Source organism: Salvelinus sp. IW2-2015, linkage group LG6.2, assembly GCF_002910315.2.
Source record: "Salvelinus sp. IW2-2015 linkage group LG6.2, ASM291031v2, whole genome shotgun sequence".
NCBI lineage: Eukaryota > Metazoa > Chordata > Actinopteri > Salmoniformes > Salmonidae > Salvelinus > Salvelinus sp. IW2-2015.
In genome coordinates this window covers 344,114-366,317 of record NC_036846.1, presented here as the reverse complement: position 1 = coordinate 366,317, position 22,204 = coordinate 344,114, and the positions used below count along the sequence as shown (strand labels likewise).

At 44.5% G+C, this 22,204-nt stretch overlaps 1 protein-coding gene and 1 pseudogene across 1 annotated transcript in view; both read left to right on the top strand.

Annotated features, from left to right (window-relative positions):
* The window catches only part of LOC111965475 (protocadherin gamma-C3-like), a 5,847-nt gene extending 1,999 nt beyond the window's left edge, over positions 1-3,848 (top strand). Inside the window, exons 2-5 of the mRNA XM_070444139.1 lie at positions 543-684; positions 2,521-2,732; positions 2,914-3,142; positions 3,582-3,848. Coding sequence (XP_070300240.1) covers positions 543-684; positions 2,521-2,732; positions 2,914-3,142; positions 3,582-3,848 — 850 coding nt within the window. The remainder of the gene's footprint in view (positions 1-542; positions 685-2,520; positions 2,733-2,913; positions 3,143-3,581) is intronic.
* Positions 3,764-16,133, top strand: LOC111965605 (protocadherin alpha-C2-like; annotated as a pseudogene).
* The last annotated feature ends 6,071 nt before the right edge of the window (positions 16,134-22,204 follow it).

The following is a 22,204-nucleotide window of genomic DNA, read 5'->3' as shown; positions in this document are numbered from 1 at the left end:
GTTACTCAGTAGTAACACTCTACCCCACTATTCCGTTTGGAGAAAATACGCACTGAATGGGCCTTGCTAAGTCACCTCATCACTTGCGTTTGTATCCAGACCTCCATGCAAACACCACTATCTCACCCGTTCTTTCATTCATATAGTAGAAGGAGACCTAGTGACATCACTCTCATTGATCAATGCTGTTCTCCATCAATCCGGAGAAGGTAATCTTTAACGACTACAGAAGACGTTTGACATATGAGATAGAGAAGGAGTTCCTTTTCCACTCTGAAGCCAGAGACTCTGGTGTTCCTCCGCTCACAGTAATGACTGTCCACTTCATTATTGTGGACAGAAGACAATCCCCCGGTCATAGTGGTCTCCCGTGGCGCGCGCACGAGCTCCCGTGGATGGAGGAGAAAATTCCCTAGAGCATTCCACCGCATAAAGGTACCCTGGTTATCAAAGGTTGATCTAACATAGACACGACTCGGTCTCAACAATTCGGATTAAACTAATCCAGTTTCTACAGTTACTAACGATGCCTACTGGTACAGTCTGTTTCTAGCGGAGACGAGGAAAGGAAAGCTGGTAGTCAGACAGCCTGTGCCAAAGGCGGGCTCCAGATACATCGTGTCCAGTCTACCAAGGAGCACTGGCCTGACAGAGACCAGTGACTCAGCAGCCTCTACTTTGCAGGTAAGAATGACCTACACCCATTCTTTAATTTAAATAGCAATACATTTGATAGAGTTGTTTTCTTCAGTGCACAATTATCGTGCGTAAAAATTGATGAATAGGTTGACTCAAGTTCGACCACGTGTTGATTGCACATTTTTTTTAAATCAACAGTTCCAGGTCCACATTCAATGTAATTATATGCAACCAAATGATTAAATTCACAAGTCGAAAAGTCACTGTTGTCCCGTTGCGACTGTTCTCACAGAATACTTAAAGTTTCAACGCACTAATAATACAACCAAAACGTTTGCAATGTTTGCAATTCAGAGCTGCATAGGCTGGCAAAATGCACAAAGTGTCACTGTTCACCAATAAAACGCACTATTCTGTAATGTAATCGTCGCCATGACAGTACGTCATAGTGATAGACGCAGTGCCGATTGTGTGTGGACATTTTCCGGTCCTGAATTCCGATGCCTTCGATATCATTTTTGTCCCTYTTCAAAACGTTACAAGATCGTCTCGTTTTGTTGACGTAAATTCAACACAACTTAACATTTTCGTTGTGGTGCGTTACGCACAGAGATAAGCAATACAACAATGGAGACGCACATCGGTGCACAGCACTGGAGAAGGTACGTCTCGGCATTTCTTATTTTCTCTACCGCCATGAACACAGCATGTGCGGTTACTCACTATTCTATACCCGAAGAAATGGAGGAAGGCTCTATTGTTGCTAACTTGGCTGCTGATTTGGGTCTTGATGCGAAAACCTTAGTTAAGCGTAAAGTACGGTTGGATGTTATCGCCAATAAGAGGTATCTGGAGATAAACAAAGAGACGGGAGAGCTATTCATCGCGGAGAAGATTGACAGAGAATATCTATGCAACAGCAAAAATCCATCTTGTTTCCTCAAAATGGATGTTTCGATTGAAGAACCAATACGAATGTTTAATATTGAAGTGGAAATAATGGACATAAATGACAACGTGCCCCATTTTCGCAGGGATACCATGCACTTGGATATATCAGAATCCACCCCAGCAGGTGAACGATTCTCGTTAAACAATGCAGTTGACCCAGATTTCGGTACAAACTCTGTAAAGTCGTATCACTTAAGTGATGAAGAGCATTTTAGTATTGAGATTCAAACCGGGAGAGACGGGTCAAAGTTTGCTGATTTGGTTCTAAAAAATGCTTTCGACCGAGAAGATCAGGCGGTCCATAATCTAATACTCACCGCTGTAGATGGCGGAGTCCCCTCACGCACAGGCACAGCCAACATCATTGTTCGCGTTCTAGATACGAATGACAACGCCCCTCAATTTGATAAAGAAAGCTACACCATCAATGTGATGGAAAACGCCCCAATTGGAAACCTTGTGATTGAATTGAATGCAACTGACTTAGATGAGGGAACCAATTCGGAAATAATATATTCATATAGCCTTTATACATCAGAGAAAACTCAAGCAATTTTCAGTTTGAATTCTAATAGTGGTGAAATCAGAGTCAAAGAAATGATTAATTATGAAGATTTCAGGATCTACGACATGGAAGTCATAGCAATGGACAAGGGACCCAATTCCTTGACAGGGCAGTGTAAATTAACTATTTTAGTTACAGATATGAATGACAATCACCCAGAAATGTCCATAAAATCGTTTCTTAGTCCTATAAAGGAAAATGTAGCCATAGACACTGTGATAGCAATTGTTAGTGTCRGCGATAAAGATTCAGGTGAAAATGGTGTAGTTGACCTCCATATTGCTGATCAATTGCCATTTGCACTAAGAGAGTCTTCTGATAACTATTATGAGTTGGTAGTTTCACAACCTCTGGATCGTGAGAAGGTCCCTGAATATGACATAACTTTTACGGTAACAGACAGGGGATCCCCTACGCTGTCTGACAACGAAACTATGACTTTAGAACTACTAGACGTTAACGACAACGTTCCACAGTTCCCTCAGTCGTTCTACACTATTCCCGTTATGGAGAATAACGCCCTGGGCCTTGCTAAGTTCCCTCAAGCTGCGTTTGATCCAGACCTCCATGAAAACCAGTATCTAGTTTATTTCATCATAGAGAAGGAGATAGTGACACCTGCCATGTCATGCTGTTTTGCGCATCGATCCGGAGAAACGGTAATACTTTTACGCACTAAAGACGTTTGACTATGAGATAGAGAAGGAGTTCTTTTTCCACATTGAGGCCAGAGACTCTGGTTGTTTCCTCCGCTGCAGCAGTAACGTGACTGTCCACATCATTATTGTTGGACCAGAACGACACACAACCACCGGTCATAGTGTCTCCGTGGCGCGTGCTACGGCTCCGTGGGTGGGAGGAAAAAGATCCCCAGATCCACCGGATAAAGGATCCCTGGTCTCCAAGGTGATAGCCATAGACAGGACTGGGGGACAGGGGTCCAGAATCATGGCAGGGGAGTTTCATTCCATACCCCAGTTTCTACAGGTACTGACGCCACCTTATTCAGATCTGACGCAATAACAATGGAGAATTCCGGACCATGAGAATGTTCAAGTTACGAGATCTTCGCGTCATCAACGGCTGGGTTTGTCATCGCTAAGGACAAACGGGGAACCTGCTCTCTCCACTAGCAGTTACCTAATCAGCTGTAACAGTGGAGACGCTGTTAAAGCCTACTCTGACATGACTGAAGTTGCCCTCTAAGAAATGACATATTTTCAAGACTTAAACCTGTTAATTGGTGATCGCTTGGGCTCCGGTGTCCTTTCTGTTACTGATCACCATTTGGTCACCTGTGGTGTGAAGTGTCAGAAACCGAATGCCCAGCAAAGCGCTCCCTCCCAGTAGGAAAGCGTGATCAGCCAGAGTAACTGCGACCATCGCAGATTCCACCCTGGTCTTCCAACGATGCCTACTGGTACAGTCTGTTTCTAGCGGAGACGAGGAAAGGAAAGCTGGTAGTCAGACAGCCTGTGCCAAAGGCGGGCTCCAGATACATTGTGTCCAGTCTACCAAGGAGCACGGGCCTGACAGAGACCAGCGACTCAGCGGCCTCTACTCTGCAGGTAAGAAATACAATGCCTACTGGTACAGTCTGTTTCTAGCGGAGACTAGGAAAGGAAAGCTGTTTGTCAGACAGCCTGTTCGAAAGGCGGGCTCCAGATACATCGTGTCCAGTAGCCTCCAGTAGCCTCTACTCCGAGTCGTTTCTTTGAGCCTCTACCCCAGGGATCGGCAACTAGATTCAGTCATGGACCACTTTTTTTATTGAGAGCATGGTCGTGGGAACGGAACATAACTGCAAATAATTTGTAGACGGCAAATTGACAGCAAGAAGCCCAAACAGATATAATGTTTGACTAAAACAATAATTTCAAACTTGACCTACATTTGTATTCCACCACGTTTCTCTCTATTACGCGTGTGAATACTTGGTAACAGATTTCTTAAATTAAAATATATTTGGAGCTGATTTCCTGGTGTTTTTACAGTCTTATGCTCAGAACACTTTGGGTGCCAAATAAAACCACGTGACAAATTCGTCCCGCGGTCCTGCTCTACTCTGACTCTACTGGTTTAACGTAATGTGCAACAACTTTACGTGTGGGTTCTCTACAGTACGCAGTTGCCATGCGTAAAATTGATGAACACGTTGGCTGAAGTTCTACCATCATTTGAAAGTGTTCACAATAACAACAGCCATTTTACTTTCACATCCCATTCGTTTACCATTGAACAATCAATTCACCTCGAGCAGTTAGATGACTAATATTTCTGTCCACAACGGCTGCTATTGTTACCAGAAGTAATCACAATTACCCAATAATAGGCCTAAATAAAGCAATGTTCATAATGTATTCTTTACCTCACATTCTAGCAATATTGTTGTGCGTCGTCTTTTTTCGTCGCATAAATAATATCACCAAAAAGTGTGCAATGAACATGTATTAAATCCAACGTTGCAAAGGATGCTAAAATGCGCAAAGGGTCGCTGCTCGCCAATAAAACGCGCTCTTCTGTGATGGAATGGTAGCCATGACAGTTCACCATAGCGATAAAGGCAATGCGTATTCTGTTTGGACAGCTCGCGGGTGCTGACATTTATCTGCTTTTTTGAGAAGGTCGTTTTAGTCTATATCTTCAAAAGGTTACATATCTAATTTTCTTTACACAAATCCGCCACCAACGTAACGTGCAGTATGAGGCACATCCCAACAATGGAGGTGCACATTAGTGGAGAGCCCCGGAGAAGGTATGTCGCGGTCTTTCTTCTTCTCTCTGCCGTCTTGAACACGGCATCTGCGGTTACTCACTATTCCATTCCCGAAGAGATCGAGGAAGGCTCCGTTGTTGCTAATTTAGCTGCTGATTTGGGTTTGGATGCTAAAATCATGGCTCGACGTAAAATACGGTTGGATGTTATCGCCAATAAGAGGTATCTGGAGATAAACAAAGACACAGGGGAGCTACTGATAGCGGAGAAGATCGACAGAGAATACTTATGCAACGTTAAGACGTCATCTTGTTTCCTCAAAATGGATGTTACCATCGAAAACCCAATTAGACTATTTAATATTGAAGTGGAAATAATGGACATAAATGACAACTCGCCCCAATTTCGCAGGGACACCATGCACCTGGATATATCTGAATCCACCGCTGCAGGAGAACGATTCTCGCTAACCAATGCAGTAGACCCAGATTTCGGTGCAAACTCTATCAATACGTATCACTTAAGCGAGAGTGAGCATTTCAGTATAGAGATTCAGACCGGAAGAGACGGGTCAAAGTTTGCTGATTTGATTCTTAAAAAGGTTTTAAACCGAGAGGAGCAGGCGGTTCATAATCTAATACTCACCGCTGTAGATGGTGGAGTCCCCGCGCGCTCCGGTACAGCCAACATCATTGTTCGCGTTATAGATACGAACGACAACGCCCCTCAATTTGATGAAGAACGCTACAACATTAATGTGATGGAAAACTCTCCAATTGGGAGCCTTGTGGTTAAATTGAATGCAACAGACTTAGATGAGGGTACCAATTCGGAAATAGTATATTCATATAGTCTTTATACATCAGATAAAACCCAACAAACTTTCAGTTTGAATTCCAAAAATGGTGAAATCAGAGTCAAAGAAATGATAAATTATGAAGATTTCAGGATTTATGACATGGAAGTTATAGCAACTGATAAGGGGCCTAATTCATTGACAGGGCAGAGTAAATTAACTATTTTGGTCACAGATATGAATGACAATCACCCTGAGATATCAATTAAATCGTTTCAAAGCCCCGTCAAGGAGGATATTCCAGTAGACAGTGTGATAGCAGTGGTTAGTGTCAGCGATAAAGATTCAGGTGAAAATGGGATAGTTGATATTCGTATTGCTGATACATTACCTTTTGCATTGAGAGAGTCTTCTGATAATTATTATGAGTTAGTAGTTTCACAACCTCTGGATCGTGAGAAGGTCCCAGAATATGAAATCACTTTTACGGTAACAGACAGGGGATCCCCTCCACTATCTGACAATGAAACTATGACTTTAGAACTACTAGACGTTAACGACAACGTTCCACAGTTCCCTCAGTCGTTCTACACTATTCCCGTTATGGAGAATAACGCACCTGGGGCCTTGCTAAGTTCCCTCACTGCGTTTGATCCAGACCTCCATGAAAACCAGTATCTAGTTTATTTCATCATAGAGAAGGAGATAGTGAACACCTCCATGTCAATGCTGTTCTCCATCAATCCGGAGAACGGTAATCTTTACGCACTAAAGACGTTTGACTCTGAGATAGAGAAGGAGTTCCTTTTCCACATTGAGGCCAGAGACTCTGGTGTTCCTCCGCTCAGCAGTAATGACTGTCCACATCATTATTGTGGACCAGAACGACAATCCCCCAGTCATAGTGTCTCCGTGGCGCGCGCACGGCTCCGTGGTGGAGGAGAAAATTCTCGAATCCACCGATAAAGGATCCCTGGTTTCCAAGGTGATAGCCATAGACACGGACTCGGTCCAGAACTCTCGGATTACATACCAGTTTCTCCAGGTTCTGACGCCACCTTATTCAGTCTGGACCAATACAACGGAGAGATACGTACTATGAGAATGTTCAGTTCAGAGATCCGCGTCATCAACGGCTGGTTGTCATCGCCAAGGACAACGGGGATCCTGCTCTCTCTGCTACAGTTACCATAAAGCTCTCAACAGTGGAGACTGCCGTTAAAGCCTACTCTGACATGACGGAAGTGCCTCTAGAATATGACATATTTTCAGATTTAAACCTGTATTTGGTGATCGGCCTGGGCTCCGTGTCCTTTCTGTTATTGATCACCATATTGGTCACCTGTGTGCTGAAGTGTCAGAAACCAATGCCCAGTAAAGCGGCCCCTCCCAGTAGGAACAGTGTGATCAGCGAGAGGAATTCGACCATCGCGGATTCCACCCTGGTCTCCAACGATGCCTACTGGTACAGTCTGTTTCTAGCGGAGACAAGGAAAGGAAAGCTGGTAGTCAGACAGCCTGTGCCAAAGGCGGGTTCCAGATACATTGTGTCCAGTCTACCAAGGAGCACGGGATTGACAGAGACCAGCGACTCAGCGGCCTCTACTCTGCAGGTAAGATGACCTACACCTCCGCTTCCAGGAAAACAAACCTTTACATCAATTCAACCTGCAACAATCAGAGGACGATGCTAAACCTCAGACCAAGTAGGCCTTAATTCACACCTCGAGCAGCTGTCTCAATACCTTTGTGGGTTATCGTCTTATTTATATGTGTCTCTTTAAGTTGTGTTCTTCAGAGGTATGTGCAGGCCTAATTGTGACCCAAACAGACGAAAATAGCACACCAGCCTTTGCTCACCTCAAACATCTCCTCAAATACAGTCAGTAGCTTGCCCCTTGACTAAGAGCATGGCAATGCCAGTTCAAGACACTTGAGGTCATTTGGGTCAATGGGATCACTAGGAGAGAGGGTCTTGATTCACATCTCGAACAGCGGTCTAAGTACCTGTGTGGGTTAAAGGCCTACTTATAAAATTCTCCAGAAGTTTTGATCTTCAGAGGCCATGTTAGCCTAGTTGTTAGAGCGTTGGGCCAGTAACCGAAAGGTTGCTGGATCGAATCCCTGAGTCGACAAGGTAAAAATCTGTCATTCTGCTTCTGAGCAAGGCGGTTAACCCACTGTTCCCCGGGCGCCTGAAGACGTTGATGTCGATTAAGGCAATCCCCCCACACCGCTCTGATTCAGAGGGGTTGGGTTAAATGCGGAAGACACATTTCAGTTGAAGGCATTCATTTGTACAACTGACTAGGTATCCCCCTTTCACACGTTAAAACTCAGTGGTTGGCTTGCCCCTTGACTCCGAGTACCACAGTGTAAAGGTTGAGACAGCCGAGGTCATCTCGGTTAGTGGGGTCACTATGAAGGACGAGCTTAGCGTCTGCTGATATAGTCCGGAGCTTCTCTCGCAGGCAACATACTGTACTTGTTCCTGATTGGTTGAGTCTCGTGTTTTCTGCCAGGAGTAATCTGTCTTTCCTGTTTGAACTGTAAGAGAAACTAAGAGTGTATCTCAATGGTCCAAAGTGACATGCTCTCCTTAAAGGCCCAGTGCAGTCCAAAACAGGATTTCCAGCATTTTATACACATTTTCACACTACGAGTTTGGAATAGTACGGTGAAATTGTGAAAATCATCTACAATGTAATTTGTCACGTGTGCCGAATACAACCATTAAATTAATTCTTACGAGCCCTTAACCAACAATGCAGTTTTCAGAAAATAAGAGTTAAGAAAATATCTACTGAATAAACTAAAGTTTAAAAAAGTAACACAATTAAATAACAATATTGAGGCTATATACAGGGGTACCAGTACCGAGTCAATGTGCGGGGGTACAGGTTAGTCGAGGTATTTGAGGTAATATGTACATGTAGGTAGGAGTAAAGTGACTTGGCGTTCTGGTACTGCTTGCCGTGCGGTAGCAGAGAGAATAGATTATGACTTTGGTGCCCCAATTTTTGGGGCCTTCCTCTGACACCGTCTAGTATAGAGGTCCTGGATGGCAGGAAGCTTGGCCCCAGTGATGTACTGGGCTGTACTAACTACCCTCTGTAGCGCCATAAGGTCAGATGCCGAGCAGTTGCCATACCAAGTGCAGCTGTATAACTTTGAGGATCTGGGGACCCATGCCAAATCTTTTCAGTCTCTTGAGGGGGAATAGGCGTTGTCGTGCCCTCTTCACGACTGTCTTGGTGTATTTGGATCATGTTAGTTTGTTGTTGATGTGGACAACAAGGAACTTGAAGCCCAGGGCAGTGTGGAGTGGGTGGCTTGCCCCTTGACAGTGCAGTGTGGGCAGTGTGGAGTGAAATTGAGATTGCGTCATCGGCGGATCTGTTGGAGCGGTATGTGAATTGGAGTGGGTCTAGGGTTTCCGGGATGATGGTGTTGATGTGAGCCATGACCAGCCTTTCAAAGCACTTCATGGCTACAAATGCCAGTGCTATGGGGCGGCAGTCATTTAGGCAGGTTACCTTGGTGTTCTTGGGCACAGGGACTATGGTGGTCTGTTTGAAACATGTAGGTATTACAGACTCGGTCAGGGAGAGGTTGAAAATGTCAGTGAAGACACTCGCCAGTTGGTCCGCGCATGCTCTGAGTACACGTTCTGGTAATCCGTCTGGCCCAGCGGCCTTATGAATGTTGACCTGTTTAAAGGTCTTACTCTCATTGGCTATGGAGAGGATGATCACACAGTCGTCCAGAACAGCTGGTGCTCTCATGCATGCTTCAGTGTTGCTTGCCTCGAAGCAAGCATAGAAGGCATTTAGCTTCTCTGGTCTTTAGCTTGTCTTGTCCGCAAACTCTCAGAAGTTTGCGGCTGAGTTTCCCTTTGTAATCCGTAATAGTTTTCAAGCCCTGCCACATCCGACAAGCGTCAGTGGCGGTGTAGTAGGATTCAATCTTAGTCCTGTATTGATGCTTTGCCTTTTTGATGGTTCATCTGAGGGCATAGCATGATTTTTTTTATAAGCGTCCGGATTAGTGTCCTGCTTCTTGAAAGCAGCAGCGCTAGCTTTTAGCTCAGTCCGGATGTTGCCTGTAATCCATGGCTTCTGGTTGGGATATGTACGTACAGTCACTGTGGGGACGACATCATCGATGCACTTATGGATGAAGCTGGTGATTGATGTGGTATACTCCTCAATGCCATAGGATGAAACTGGAACATATTCCTGTCTGTGCTAGCAAAACAGTCCTATAGCTTAGCATCCGCGCGTCATTTGACCACTTCCATATTGAGTGAGTCACTGGTACTTCCTGCTTTAGTTTTTGCTTGTAAGCAGGAATCAGGAGGATATAATTATGGTTAGATTTGCCAAATGGAGGGCGAGGCAGAGCTTTGTACACATCTCTGTGTGTGGAGTAAAAGTGTTCTAGAGTTTTTTTCTCCCCCTCTGGTTGGACATGTGACATGAGGTTAACAGATTTCAGTTTTCCTGCATTATAGTCCCCGGCCACTAGGAGCGCCGATTTTGGATGAGARTKTTCTTGTTTGCTTATGGCCTTATACAGCTCGTTGAGTGTGGTCTTAGTGCCAGCATAGGTTTCTGGTGGTAAATAGACAGCTACGAAAAATATAGATGAAAACTCTCTTGGTAGATAGTGTGGATAGTGTGGGAAATGTAGTGTAAGAGCTGTTTGAAAAGAGCGCCTGAAGTTTCAGCCTGTTTTGGTGGGATGGATTTTAGTCCTGCGGTAAATTACTGTAGTTAATAGACCAATAAGAATGAGAGTTCCAAACCTCTAAGCCAATAACAGTCTGTTTTCTGTTCCCCACTCAGACCACTCCCAGACAATCATTGCAAAATTCTTGGTTGAGAAATTGCTCTTTGCTTTCAAGCAATTTTTGTTTCTTTTTGACCATTTTAACTTAAAACAATCACAGTAAGGTACTTCATTGTACACCCAGAAATGATTTGATATTGAAAAGAAAAATGTTAGCGTTGGACCTTTAAAGACTATTGAGAGGCATCGAAAGTTAGAGCTGTGTGCTGATACATTCACATGACAGCTTGGTTGGCCATCATCATGAAGCCATTTATATAACCTCAATTACGGAGTAGTAATTTGGGAAACCAGGCCGATTCAGACCGTGATAATCTAATCATAGTTCCCAAAGAGATACAGTGAAACAATGCTGAGTGGTTTCAGAAAGCACAGCCCATATATTTTGTGGGAAGCTCCCTGTGGGATGATTCTCATCGCGTGAAACATGACGCATTATTGTCTAATACAATTCTAATAGTTATTAACGTAGGCCACCTTGTAAATATCGCAAGCAGAACGGCTGAACCAACAAGTGGCTTGTTAACAGTGCAACGTTTTGTAGCCAAAGGATGTTAAATGCTATCCTAATAAAGCTAGACCTATTTTGAAGTGTGCCTTGCGTAACTCCTCAATTTCAATTCGCTCACTGGCATGGTCATCAAAAAGAAACAATTTATGCAGTGTTCCAGTTGCAGAACAAGCAAAGCAACATGGACTCGGAGAGGTTGGTTGGAAGTTACCGTAATATATCCGATGAGCGTCGTCACCAAATGTACATTAAAACCATATTACTGTGCCGTAACAACAGGCAACTACAGGTTAAACCAAGATGGCACCATGAATAACCAAGATGGCACCATGAATAACCAAGATGGCATCATGAAAAAGCAAGATGGCATCATAAATAACATAAATATAACACTTTAGTGAAATGTTTATTTCTGAGAAGAAGCAATCATGATTTCATTTGATATTGTTTGATATCAGCAAAATGGCAAATTACTGAAAAGAAAAGTATAACAATTTGTTCTCTTTTTGGCATCACATAAACTACTAAAAATAAAGTCACACACTCTTAAATCTCAGAAACTATTCACAGAAACATATTGCATACTGTTTACCCAGATACACTATATATAGAAAGTGTCAGGTGCAGAGACGGCAGGTGTAGCATTTCCACTTCCCACCTCATTACCAGTCTAAAAACAGGTCACCTTCTGGCRTTGCAGGGTAATCCTCATGATAGGCCTAGTTCCTTTCTCTCTAGAAATCGTTCACCTGTAATTCATTCATATCACTTCCCTCTAGCATCTCAGTAAACAGCTGCAGCACCTGATGTGAAAAAAAAGCCTTCTAATTTGCTCAGACAGGTTGAGTGGTGTGTTGCTGTGTGGCATGTGGCCTGTATTCCACTGCACTGACTGTGCCTGCATACTGCAGCCATTTAGCGGTATACTGCATCCTTTTTCGAGGTAACACAGTGATGAAGATTGCACAGTGCCAGAAGCTATTTTATTTATGTATGTTCTACTAGAATATGAGGAGACAGAAACCCCTTGAGCTTTCAAAACAGACCAGATATGGTTTCACATTAGATGAACATTAGATGAGTCTATTATTAGTCTAGAGGCATCCGCTCATCATTGACATCATAGGTTCTTATTTCATGTTTTACATGCTTATTGACTTCCTTCGTCAAATATAGTCAACTGCAGCTGTAAATGCATTCGAATAAACCTTTCTCTCTCCCACAGTGAGCCCAGTCAAGCTGAAGGCCTTAGCTTTGTGYAAAGCTTTTCAGTGCAGCCACTCCCCCTCTATGCTGCAGAGGTTACCTCTCCTCCTCTTACATCCCTCAGTAAGGGAAGGAGAGCAGGGAGGAGATCTGCAGTAAGAGATGGGTCAGGGTTGTAGTGTTGCTTGTTTTTGCTACGCTCCTCTCGCTCTATACCAGTGGCCATGGCCTTTCCAGGTGTTCTGCAAGATCTGTTCTCCTGCTATTATACATGTGCACACTCATTACAATGTACAGTTTTTTCGGGAAAGTATTCAGACCTCTTGACTTTCTCCACATTTTGTTACCTTCGAGCATTCATTTTAGAATAAGGCTGTAACAAAACAAAATGTGGAAAAACTCAAGGGGTCTGAATACTTTCCCGAAGACACTGTATTAACAAATGTTTTCCTTGATCAAGGCTAGTTCTTGTTAAAAGGTAAGTGTTACAGACTAAGTGATCGTGTGCGGTCTTGTGTGTGAGGGTGAATGTGTTTGTGTGCGTACGGATTGCCGAAAACGGTCATTATCCTAACTAACTCATGTTACCCTTTTCAGACTGTCATGCAATTTGTCCTGCTATCCTGTTTTGCCTGTTTTATCTTTAAGCATCTTCTGTTTCGGGCTATACTATTCAAAGTTCAGACTGTTTCTCAGACGTATAAGATAATCTCTTTCGTAGAAATGCAATGATTAATAGGAAAAATGGGAGATTGTAGCCATAGGCCATAACCATGCATACAGAAAGAGTTCCTCTTCTTTTGTTCTGCAATGTCTTGACCATTGAAATGCTTCTTTCTTTTCTCCCTGTTCTTAAGTACCCTAAGTGAGGGAAGTCCACTCTGCAGCTGGAGGTACGCAGGAGTCTCACTCACCCGCCCCGGAACCCCTTTTTGAATGACCTTACAGAAATGATGTGTTTTCGTCTTTTGTGTCATTTTTTGTTGTTGTTTTCAGTGGAAATCCTGTTCTCCTGTCGTTGTTTTCTTCCTCTTGGAGGAGGAGCTTTGGTTTTGATGACAAAAACATCACTTGGCCAAGTCGATACCAATACCCCGTCCCTCCTGCCCCGTTCCCCAGGGCTTAATTGAGTCTGGCCTGCACCGACCTTTTGTCCCGTTTAACTGAGCCTCATCTCAAAACAAACCACTGCTGCCCATATTAGACTCTCACCCTCAAGGCCTATTGAGCCTGTCTCAGCTCTAGAAATGCTACTTTTATGACGCTGATGTCTAGGTCATACTGACCTAGTTTCCTAACTATACAGCACATTGGGTCTTTCTCCTCTGCCAGAACAGTGACGTTTGGGCGCTTTCCTGTCAGGGAAAAAAACAAACGGCATTGATTGACCTCAGAGGACATCAGACAGAGACGGAGTAATAATCATAACGCTGCTGATAGTAATAATCTGGGATCTATTTGGCAGAAGCTCTATCTTCAGTTGTAATCCAGATTAAAGAGGGGGATAGATGAAGGTATGTCCTCTCTACTGCAATCGCCTTTTGGTTTTTCGGGCACACACCTGTCTGTCACACCTGACTGCAGCCAGTCACCAGTCACTGAGCCCTAAGCCCAGCACCTGGTCCTGGGGCCGCAGAATGACAGCCCAAAAAGAATGAAAAACGTAAACATGTCCTGCTTACACTCACCCACAACTATGGACTCCCTTGACTGATGCATCTTACAGTATCCTGCCAGGCCCTCCCTGAAACCACCACAGAAGCTCTCTAACCATTTTTGTTTTTACATGAACTGAACTATACAGCTAACAGGCTTTGACACAGTGCTCTGCATGGGATATTAATTTGTGTTCATCTCCTTCAGTCCCATCACTAAAGCAGATCAGGCACATCCTCTACTGCATCTCAGACTGTTTGTTTGGTGGATTGGACTGTGGTGTCTTTGGTGTGATTGGTTGATTGTTTGATTGTTTGACTGACTTGATGAGTTCACTACACGATTGACCCTTGTGAATCCCTGTTTACTGGGATGTGACGTGTGACCTAATTCTTCGTGCAGAGGGACGGGAAATGAAACTAATCGCCCAGTTACTTAGCAACCACTCTCTCTCCCTCACATAATCTTGGAGCATGGTATTCATTAATATCCCACCCACCCACCCACCCACCACTACCACCACTACCACTACATGTGCCACTCTGTCGTTCTGCCTGATGCCCTATCTGACTGACAGACCTCGGCTGCATGAGACATGTCAGAGTTTGGCCAATCATAAGGCTGTGAATGTCCCAGATGACTCCCACTTTTGTCTAATTCTCTCCTCTCATTTGCAGGGGTCGACCACCACTGGCAGCAGTTCCTCGTAAGGCTCCATCCCCATTGGTCCGGTGAAGTGACATCAGGAGGAATCCCCATTCACTGAAGAAAGGAACCCCCGTCCTTACCCTACTCAGCCCCCTCCCCTAAACGCCCAGCCCCTCAGTGACACTCCAACTGTACCCCAAGGACCAAAAGGACACTACAGTGACCCCCGTCCCCCTGCCCCGTCCCAAGGCCATGCCCCAATCTCTTTTTAAGCACACGCTAGCCCCAATCAACTTCACAAGTCTTTCAACGTCCATTCAACACGCATGATTCTGCATGGCTATGGCCCATCACTGAGGGCCCTTCGTATTTCAAGAGAAAAGACACTAGAGACACAGAATGAACAAGGAGAGGTACCACTGGACATTCAAAAGGGGTTCAAAACAGCCACTATGAACTAACAGAGACGGACATGGGAATGTGGAGTTGCCTTCAAAGACAGTAACCCATCTCAGAAAAAGAAAAACCTTGGATGTTAGGCTTTTACTTAAGTATTTCTTCTTGTTCTGGCAGCGCAAAGGTGTGGAAATGAATAATCAAGCAAACAAAAAACATGAAAACAAATATGTCAGATAGCTAAGTAGCTACAGAGGATTAACAGTATAGGACAAAAGGGAATTAGTGTTGTGTGAGGTAATGTGATGTAGTAGTAGGTCATTTAGTCGTTTTCTGTAGTGTACAAAGACCTTGTGCTACATGTGAGTGAAAGACTCTTTAGAACACTTTTATCAACCAATTTATCAAACAAGAAATAGTGAGTCCTTCTTTATCATTACATGTAAGAAAAGTTAATTTGCATGGACATTTTGATCGAAGTGCTTTGTAAGGAATAGTGTAGATTTGGTCTGGATATTTTGAGTGACTCACAGTGTCTACCAAGGTCTCACTCTCCAATCACTGTTTAATACTATGAGCCACTATGATGACTTCACAATGGTAAAGACCCTTATGACACCTCTCTGATGGTGTCACAATGGTAAAGACCCTTATGACATCACAAACACTGCTGGTCTGGAGGAGGGGTCAAAGGTCATAGACCTATGCTCTCTCCCTAACCAGAGAGGAAGAGGCGAAGAGGATCATTAATTATTAAGCAAGTGAAGAGTTTTTGTATGGGGGGGGCAATGAGAGAGTGTCGAATTTAGGCAAAATACAAATAAATTGCTATTTTGATACGGGAGGCTAATTAGAAATGTCATAATGCTTAGGTTGTTACGAGTGTACCTATTTAAGTGTGACATCCCGGCAACTTTGAGAGAAAAAAAMCCACACTTCTACGTTCCTTTTCATTTCTTGTTTTTCCAACTTTGTACAAAATGTGACTGCTAAACAAAATGAAACGCCAATATTTACAGTACTACAGTAACTACTATTATCTCTGCTTTAAGTTATGATCAAGGCAAGTCTATAATTAGTGCTTTGCGTAGCCTATATTATCTATCGATGGTGCAACGTGTAGTCATTCTTTTTTATGTATTGTACTGTATCCTATGGTGATTTGTTCTATATAATACCATTACATCCATGATGAATTGTCTCTTTTTCTCTGTGAATTACTGGTTATTTTAGCTTTCCCGAGGTGGGCACACTCATCCTTAGCACACCAAAGATGCCCCTAACCACTGATACAAGGTCAGATCATTTTCAGCGCTCTAATGGTTCAGCAAGGTTAGTAGGGTATCTGATGATTCTAGAGCTGTTGTTTAGGGGCAACGTCTACAGTAGGCTAAGTCTAGGGCGGCTGACCAGTTCATGCTCCACAGCAGCTCGTGGGTCGACATGCTAGCTAATGTAGCTTCTGTAGCTACAGCTACTGTGATCAATTCGACTTTTGATGTAGCTGCTCATTATCAAGTTGTACCAGAGAAAAGCTTCACAGTCGAACTGCTCATTTAAAAAAAAATGTACCTGGTGTTGGAAGTGGGTGATCCGTAAAACAGAAGCAGAAACATCAAAATGATCATCGGAAACGAGTCATTTTAAGTGATAGACTATGAATCTCCTTGGTTAATTCTTGGCGTATTGATGGTAGGTGATAGGCGGGTATCATACAGACATAGGTGGATATTGAAGGTGTGTAACGTCATGCAAATCTCACTGGTATTGCAACTGTAGAACTTCTGTAATCCTCATTAGGAATGGTTTATGCACGCAATAAGTTGAAATGGGAACGATATCAGCTGGAAATTAACTGAATAATTCATTGAACTGTAAGTTCGGAGAAAAACACGTGTTTACTGCAAAGGTAAGCAAGAACGTCGTTCAATTAGGCCGACAGTGACCAATTCAATGTTGTTTTGAATCGTAAATTAGCTCAACTCAGCGAAGAGAATATGAGGGAGTTCTATTAACCTGAGTCCCGGTGCACCAGGCTACGGCCCGTGATGTGAACGGGCAAAAGCGATGAGGGAGTAGCGCCCTTCTCAAATCGAACAGTAATGTAAACCACTCAGCCATGTTGTCAACAAGGCAGAATCGTGCATGCATTGTCCAGCATCATACATAAAATCAAATGGTATTTGTCACATGTGCCGAACACAACAGGTATTACCGTGAAACGCTTACTTACAAGCCCTTAACTCTATTACTTGAACTGCATAGTTGGTTAAGAAAATATTTACTAAATAAACTAAAGTTAAAAATAAACTAAAAAGTAACACAATAAAATAACAATACCGAGGCCATATACGGGGGTACAGGTACCGAGTCAATGTGCGGGGGTACAGGTTAGTCGAGGTCATTTGTACATGTAGGTAGGGGTAAAGTGACTATGCATAGATAATAAACAGTGAGTGGCAGCAGTGTAAAATCAAAGGCATGACTTGGGTGACTGGAGTCTTTGACAATTTTTGGGCCTACCTCTGACACCGCCTAGTATATAGGTCCTGGGTGGCAGGATGCTTGGCCCCAGTGATGTAGTGGGCCATTTGCACTACCCCCTGTAGCGCCTTATGGTCGGATGCCGAGCAGTTGCCATACCAGGCGGTGATGCAACCGGTAAGGATGCTCTCGATGGTGCAGCTGAATACATTTTTGAGGATCTGGGGACCCATGCCAAATCTTTTCAGTCTCCTGAGGGGGAAAAGGTGTCATCGTGCCCTCTTCATGACTGTCTTGGTGTGTTTGGACCATGATAGTTTGTTGGTGATGTGGACACCAACAAACTTGAAACTCTCGACCCGCTCCACTACAGCCCCGTCAATGTGAATGGGGGCCTGTTCRGCCCTCCTTTTCCTGTAGTCCACGATCAGCTCCTTTGTCTTGCTCAAGTTGAGGGAGAGGTTGTTTTCCTGGCACCACACTGCCAGGTCTCTGACCTCCTCCCTATAGGCTCTCTCATCGTTGTTGGTGATCAGGCCTACTACTGTTGTGTCATCAGTAAACTTAATGATGGTGTTGGAGTCATGCTTGACCACGCAGTCATGGGTGAACAGGGAGTACAGGAGGGGTCTAAGCACGCATCTATGAAGGACCCCAGTGTTTCAGGATCAGCGTGGCAGATGTGTTGTTGCCTACCCTTACCACCTGGGGGCGGCCCGCCAGGAAGTCCAGGATCCAGTTGCAGAGGGAGGTGTTTAGTCCCAGGGTCCTTAGCTTAGTGATGAGCTTTGTGGGCACTATTGTGTTGAACGCTGAGATGGGGTCAATGAACAGCATTTTCACATCTCTTTCCCATATGAAAACACAGAATCCTACTCCTCATTCCACTTACTTAACCTAGCCTAGGCTACGTCTCTTTTGATTTGAGCCGACGTCTGCCCTGGGCTTTGAACGGTGAACCTGGCTCACGCCCATGAGACAGGCCGGTTCCAAAACGAATGCAAACGCTTTTCACTGGATACAAACTCCTCCCACCCGGGTAACCCGGGCCAGATAATCGAATCTCCTTACTGTCAACAACGCATGCATGGTGATGTTTGCTATGCTCTGAGAAGGCTGGGCCTATTTCTGCTAATAGCAAAACGAGTTCATAGCTAACTTGCTATTTATTTCATTGATGTTTATTCTGCTATTCACCACATAGTGGCAGGGTAGATTTAGAGTGAGAGAGACAGGTCATGACCATACAGTATGTGACCCTGTCCTTGACTCCTTTTCCAAGATGGGCCACAGTGGTCCTGATGCTGCTTGCGTTGCTGCTGTGTAGGGCGAATGTTAATGTGCAACCACACAAATCGTGTAGCGAATACTATTACGGTAATGTGGTTGGACAAAGAGAGAGGTGTGTGTGATTATGTGTGTGTTACTGTCCCACGTGGCCAATAGTAACGACACAGAGAGGGTAGCTACATAACAGACTGCTGAGAGTAGGAATGCTGCGTCCCCTTGACTGTGTGGTATAGAGACATGCATGGTTCAGGTAGATGATCAGCACTGTGCTTCAGAACGGAGTGCATGTCTCCTCCTCACAGGCCCCTGGCCTGCTGCTGGTTTAAGGTGCTGACTGAGGAGGACATAGCTTTTATGTAGGGCACTTACCCGCTGCTTATGAAACACCCAGTTATTCATGTCAGGAAGAGAAACATGCCCGTGGGAGGAACGGAATGGTCGCGCCTATTTTTAACTACGCCTTCCTTTCTCAGACAGGATAGGACAGAGCTGTTTCCTTCTTTTTAGTCTTAGAGATGGCACTGATATAGGTGTGTGTGTGTGTGTGTGTGTGTGTGTGTGTGTGTGTGTGTGTGCTGTTGTGTGTGTGTGTGTGTGTGTGTGTGTGTGTGTGTGTGTGCGCTTGCGCTTGCGCCCGTGTGTGCATGTGTGTGTGTCTATATTCCGTGTTTGTGTTTTCACAGTCACCAGTGTGATTTAGCAGTGGCCAACAGGCTGGTGAGTAAGAGTATCAACCTGATTCTGTTGAATCTAATGACTCTTAATGCCCAGTTAGCGTAGCGACGGTAGCATGCTAGCCAATCTGCTCTCCCCTGGCTGCTGAGGCCATGGTCTCTGTTTCTGACTTAATTAAAACATCACATCTGGGGCCCGCCTTGAGGAAAGCTAATTGTACTGTGAGTGCTCCAGCTGTTAACATCTCTGTGCGTTGTAATTGCTGTTCTACATGTGAGAAAAACAAGCAAGCAAAGGAAACAACGGGAACCCGCAACCTGTATCTTTACGCTCTACAGGAGAAACGTAACGTTATCAGTGGTATGAAATTGTGATCTTGTCATGTGGAAGGCCTGTAAAATAATCTATAATTGCATCGTTGTGCTGCAATAGGGAAGTGCATGTTCATACGCTAAGACAGGATGAGTGCAAAGGGCTTACAGATAATGTGATGGGAGATATCATGACAAAGTTTTATTCACAGAGGATATTTACAGCAAGCTGAACTGTATTAGCCTGAACTCTGCCAGAGCCAATTACACGTAGGCCCGTGTTCCTGTGCTGTGTTTTTGAACAACGACATGGTATCACGGTACTGTGTCTTGGGTTTTCCATGTGCACTTGATTGGTGTTAATACAACTCATTCCTCTGTGTCAGCAAACAGGATGTCTCTCCAAGGTCAAAGGGCATGTGGTTATGTGATTGACAGAATTGTCTCTGTTTTCTGGGTTATAGAGTCTTGAGTGACAGAGTCATCTCATGACCTGGTTTATATTCTCCTGCTGCTGCCTTTGTTTGCACGGGTTTCTACTTTTGGTTTAAGTGCATTTGCGTGTATTTGGGTGCATGYGTGTCTAGTTGCGTGTGTGTCTAGGTGTTGGCGAGTCTAGGTGTGTGTATGTGTTTGGGCGGACAGGGATGCCTGTGAGATGAGATCATTCCTACTAAGAGATGAGGTCATGCGTGACCCATAGGACAGACTCGACAGCGCGTGACACACTTAGCTTTTTTTYYWWTWMWTTWAAAAAARAAAAAATGTCATGTGATGTGATGTTACTACAAAATGTCCTGATAAATCATTTATCTGTGTCTGGATGTTCTGCTTGTGAAATGTGAATAAAAGCTATGAAAGGAGATGCTTTTGAGTTGTTAACTGGTGCGGTGTGAATGACTGGCTTGAGTTGGTGTGAACTGGTCCGGTGTGAATGACTGGCTTGAGTTGGTGTGAACTGGTGCGGTGTGAATGACTGGCTTGAGTTGGTGTTAACTGGTGCAGTGTGAATGTCTTGAGGAGGTTGCCACTTAGGGCTGTATTCCACAGTGTCCCGTCTCCCTCCTCCTGACCCAGATGGATACTCCCACCCTGCCTATGCTGCCTAAATACCGCTACACTGCTGCTGTGTTGCTGTGAGCCACTAACACGCTAAGAACACACAGCCAGAAGCGAAGATCACAGGCCAATTGCAGAATACCTCACTTTGAGCGTCTCTCCTCACTCTACATGAGCATGTGTGGTTCTCCTCTTACTCAACCAAACTAGATGGTAATCCTTCAAACACTAAATATACAAAAGTATATTTCAAATAAGTGGATTCGGCAATTTCAACCACACTCATTGCTGGCAGGTGTATAAAATTGAGCACACAGCTAAGCAATCTCCATAGACAAACATTGACAGTGCCTTACTGAAGAGCTCAGGTCTGTCCTTAGTTCCAACACTCACTACCGAGTTCCAAACTGCCTCTGGAAACAACGTCAGCACAAGAAGTGTTTGTCGGGAGCTTCATGAAATGGGTTTCCATGGCCGAGCAGCCTCAAACAAGCCGTAGATCACCATGCGCAATGCCAAGTGTCGGCTGGAGTGGTGTAAAGCTCGCCGCCATTGGACTCTGGAGCAGTGGAAACGCGTTCTCTTGGGATTCTCACGAATCTGGGTNCAACACTCACTACCGAGTTCCAAACTGCCTCTGGAAACAACGTCAGCACAAGAAGTGTTTGTCGGGAGCTTCATGAAATGGGTTTCCATGGCCGAGCAGCCTCAAACAAGCCGTAGATCACCATGCGCAATGCCAAGTGTCGGCTGGAGTGGTGTAAAGCTCGCCGCCATTGGACTCTGGAGCAGTGGAAACGCGTTCTCTTGAGTGATGAATCACGCTTCACCATCTTGCAGTCTGATGGACGAATCTGGGTTTGGCGTATGCCAGGAGAACGCTACCTGCCTGAATGCATAGTGCCAACTGTAAAGTTTGGTGGAGGAGGCATAATAGTCTGGGGCTGTTTTTCATGGTTCAGGCTAGGCCCCTTAGTTGCTGTGAAGGGAAATCTTAACGCCACAGCATACAATGATATTCTAGACGATTCTGTGCTTCCAACTTCGTGGCAACCCTTTCCTGTTTCAGCATGACAATGCCACCGTGCACAAAGTGAGGTCCATACAGAAATGGTTTGCCGAGATCGGTGTGGAATAACTTGACTGGCCTGCACAGAACTCTGACCTCAACCCCATCGAACACCTTTGCGATGAATTTGAACTCCGACTGTGAGCCAGGTCTAATCGCCCAACATCAGTAACCGTCGTCCAAATGCAAGTCCCTGCAGCAATGTTCCCACATATAGTGGAAAGCCTTCCCAGAAGAGTGGAGGCTGTTATAGCAGCAAAGGGGGGTCAACTCCATATTAATGCCCATGATTTTGGAACGAATAGGTGTCCACATACTTTACATGCATTGTAATTTAAAGCCTCTTCAAGCACATCAAACACTAGTCAATATCCTTGTGTT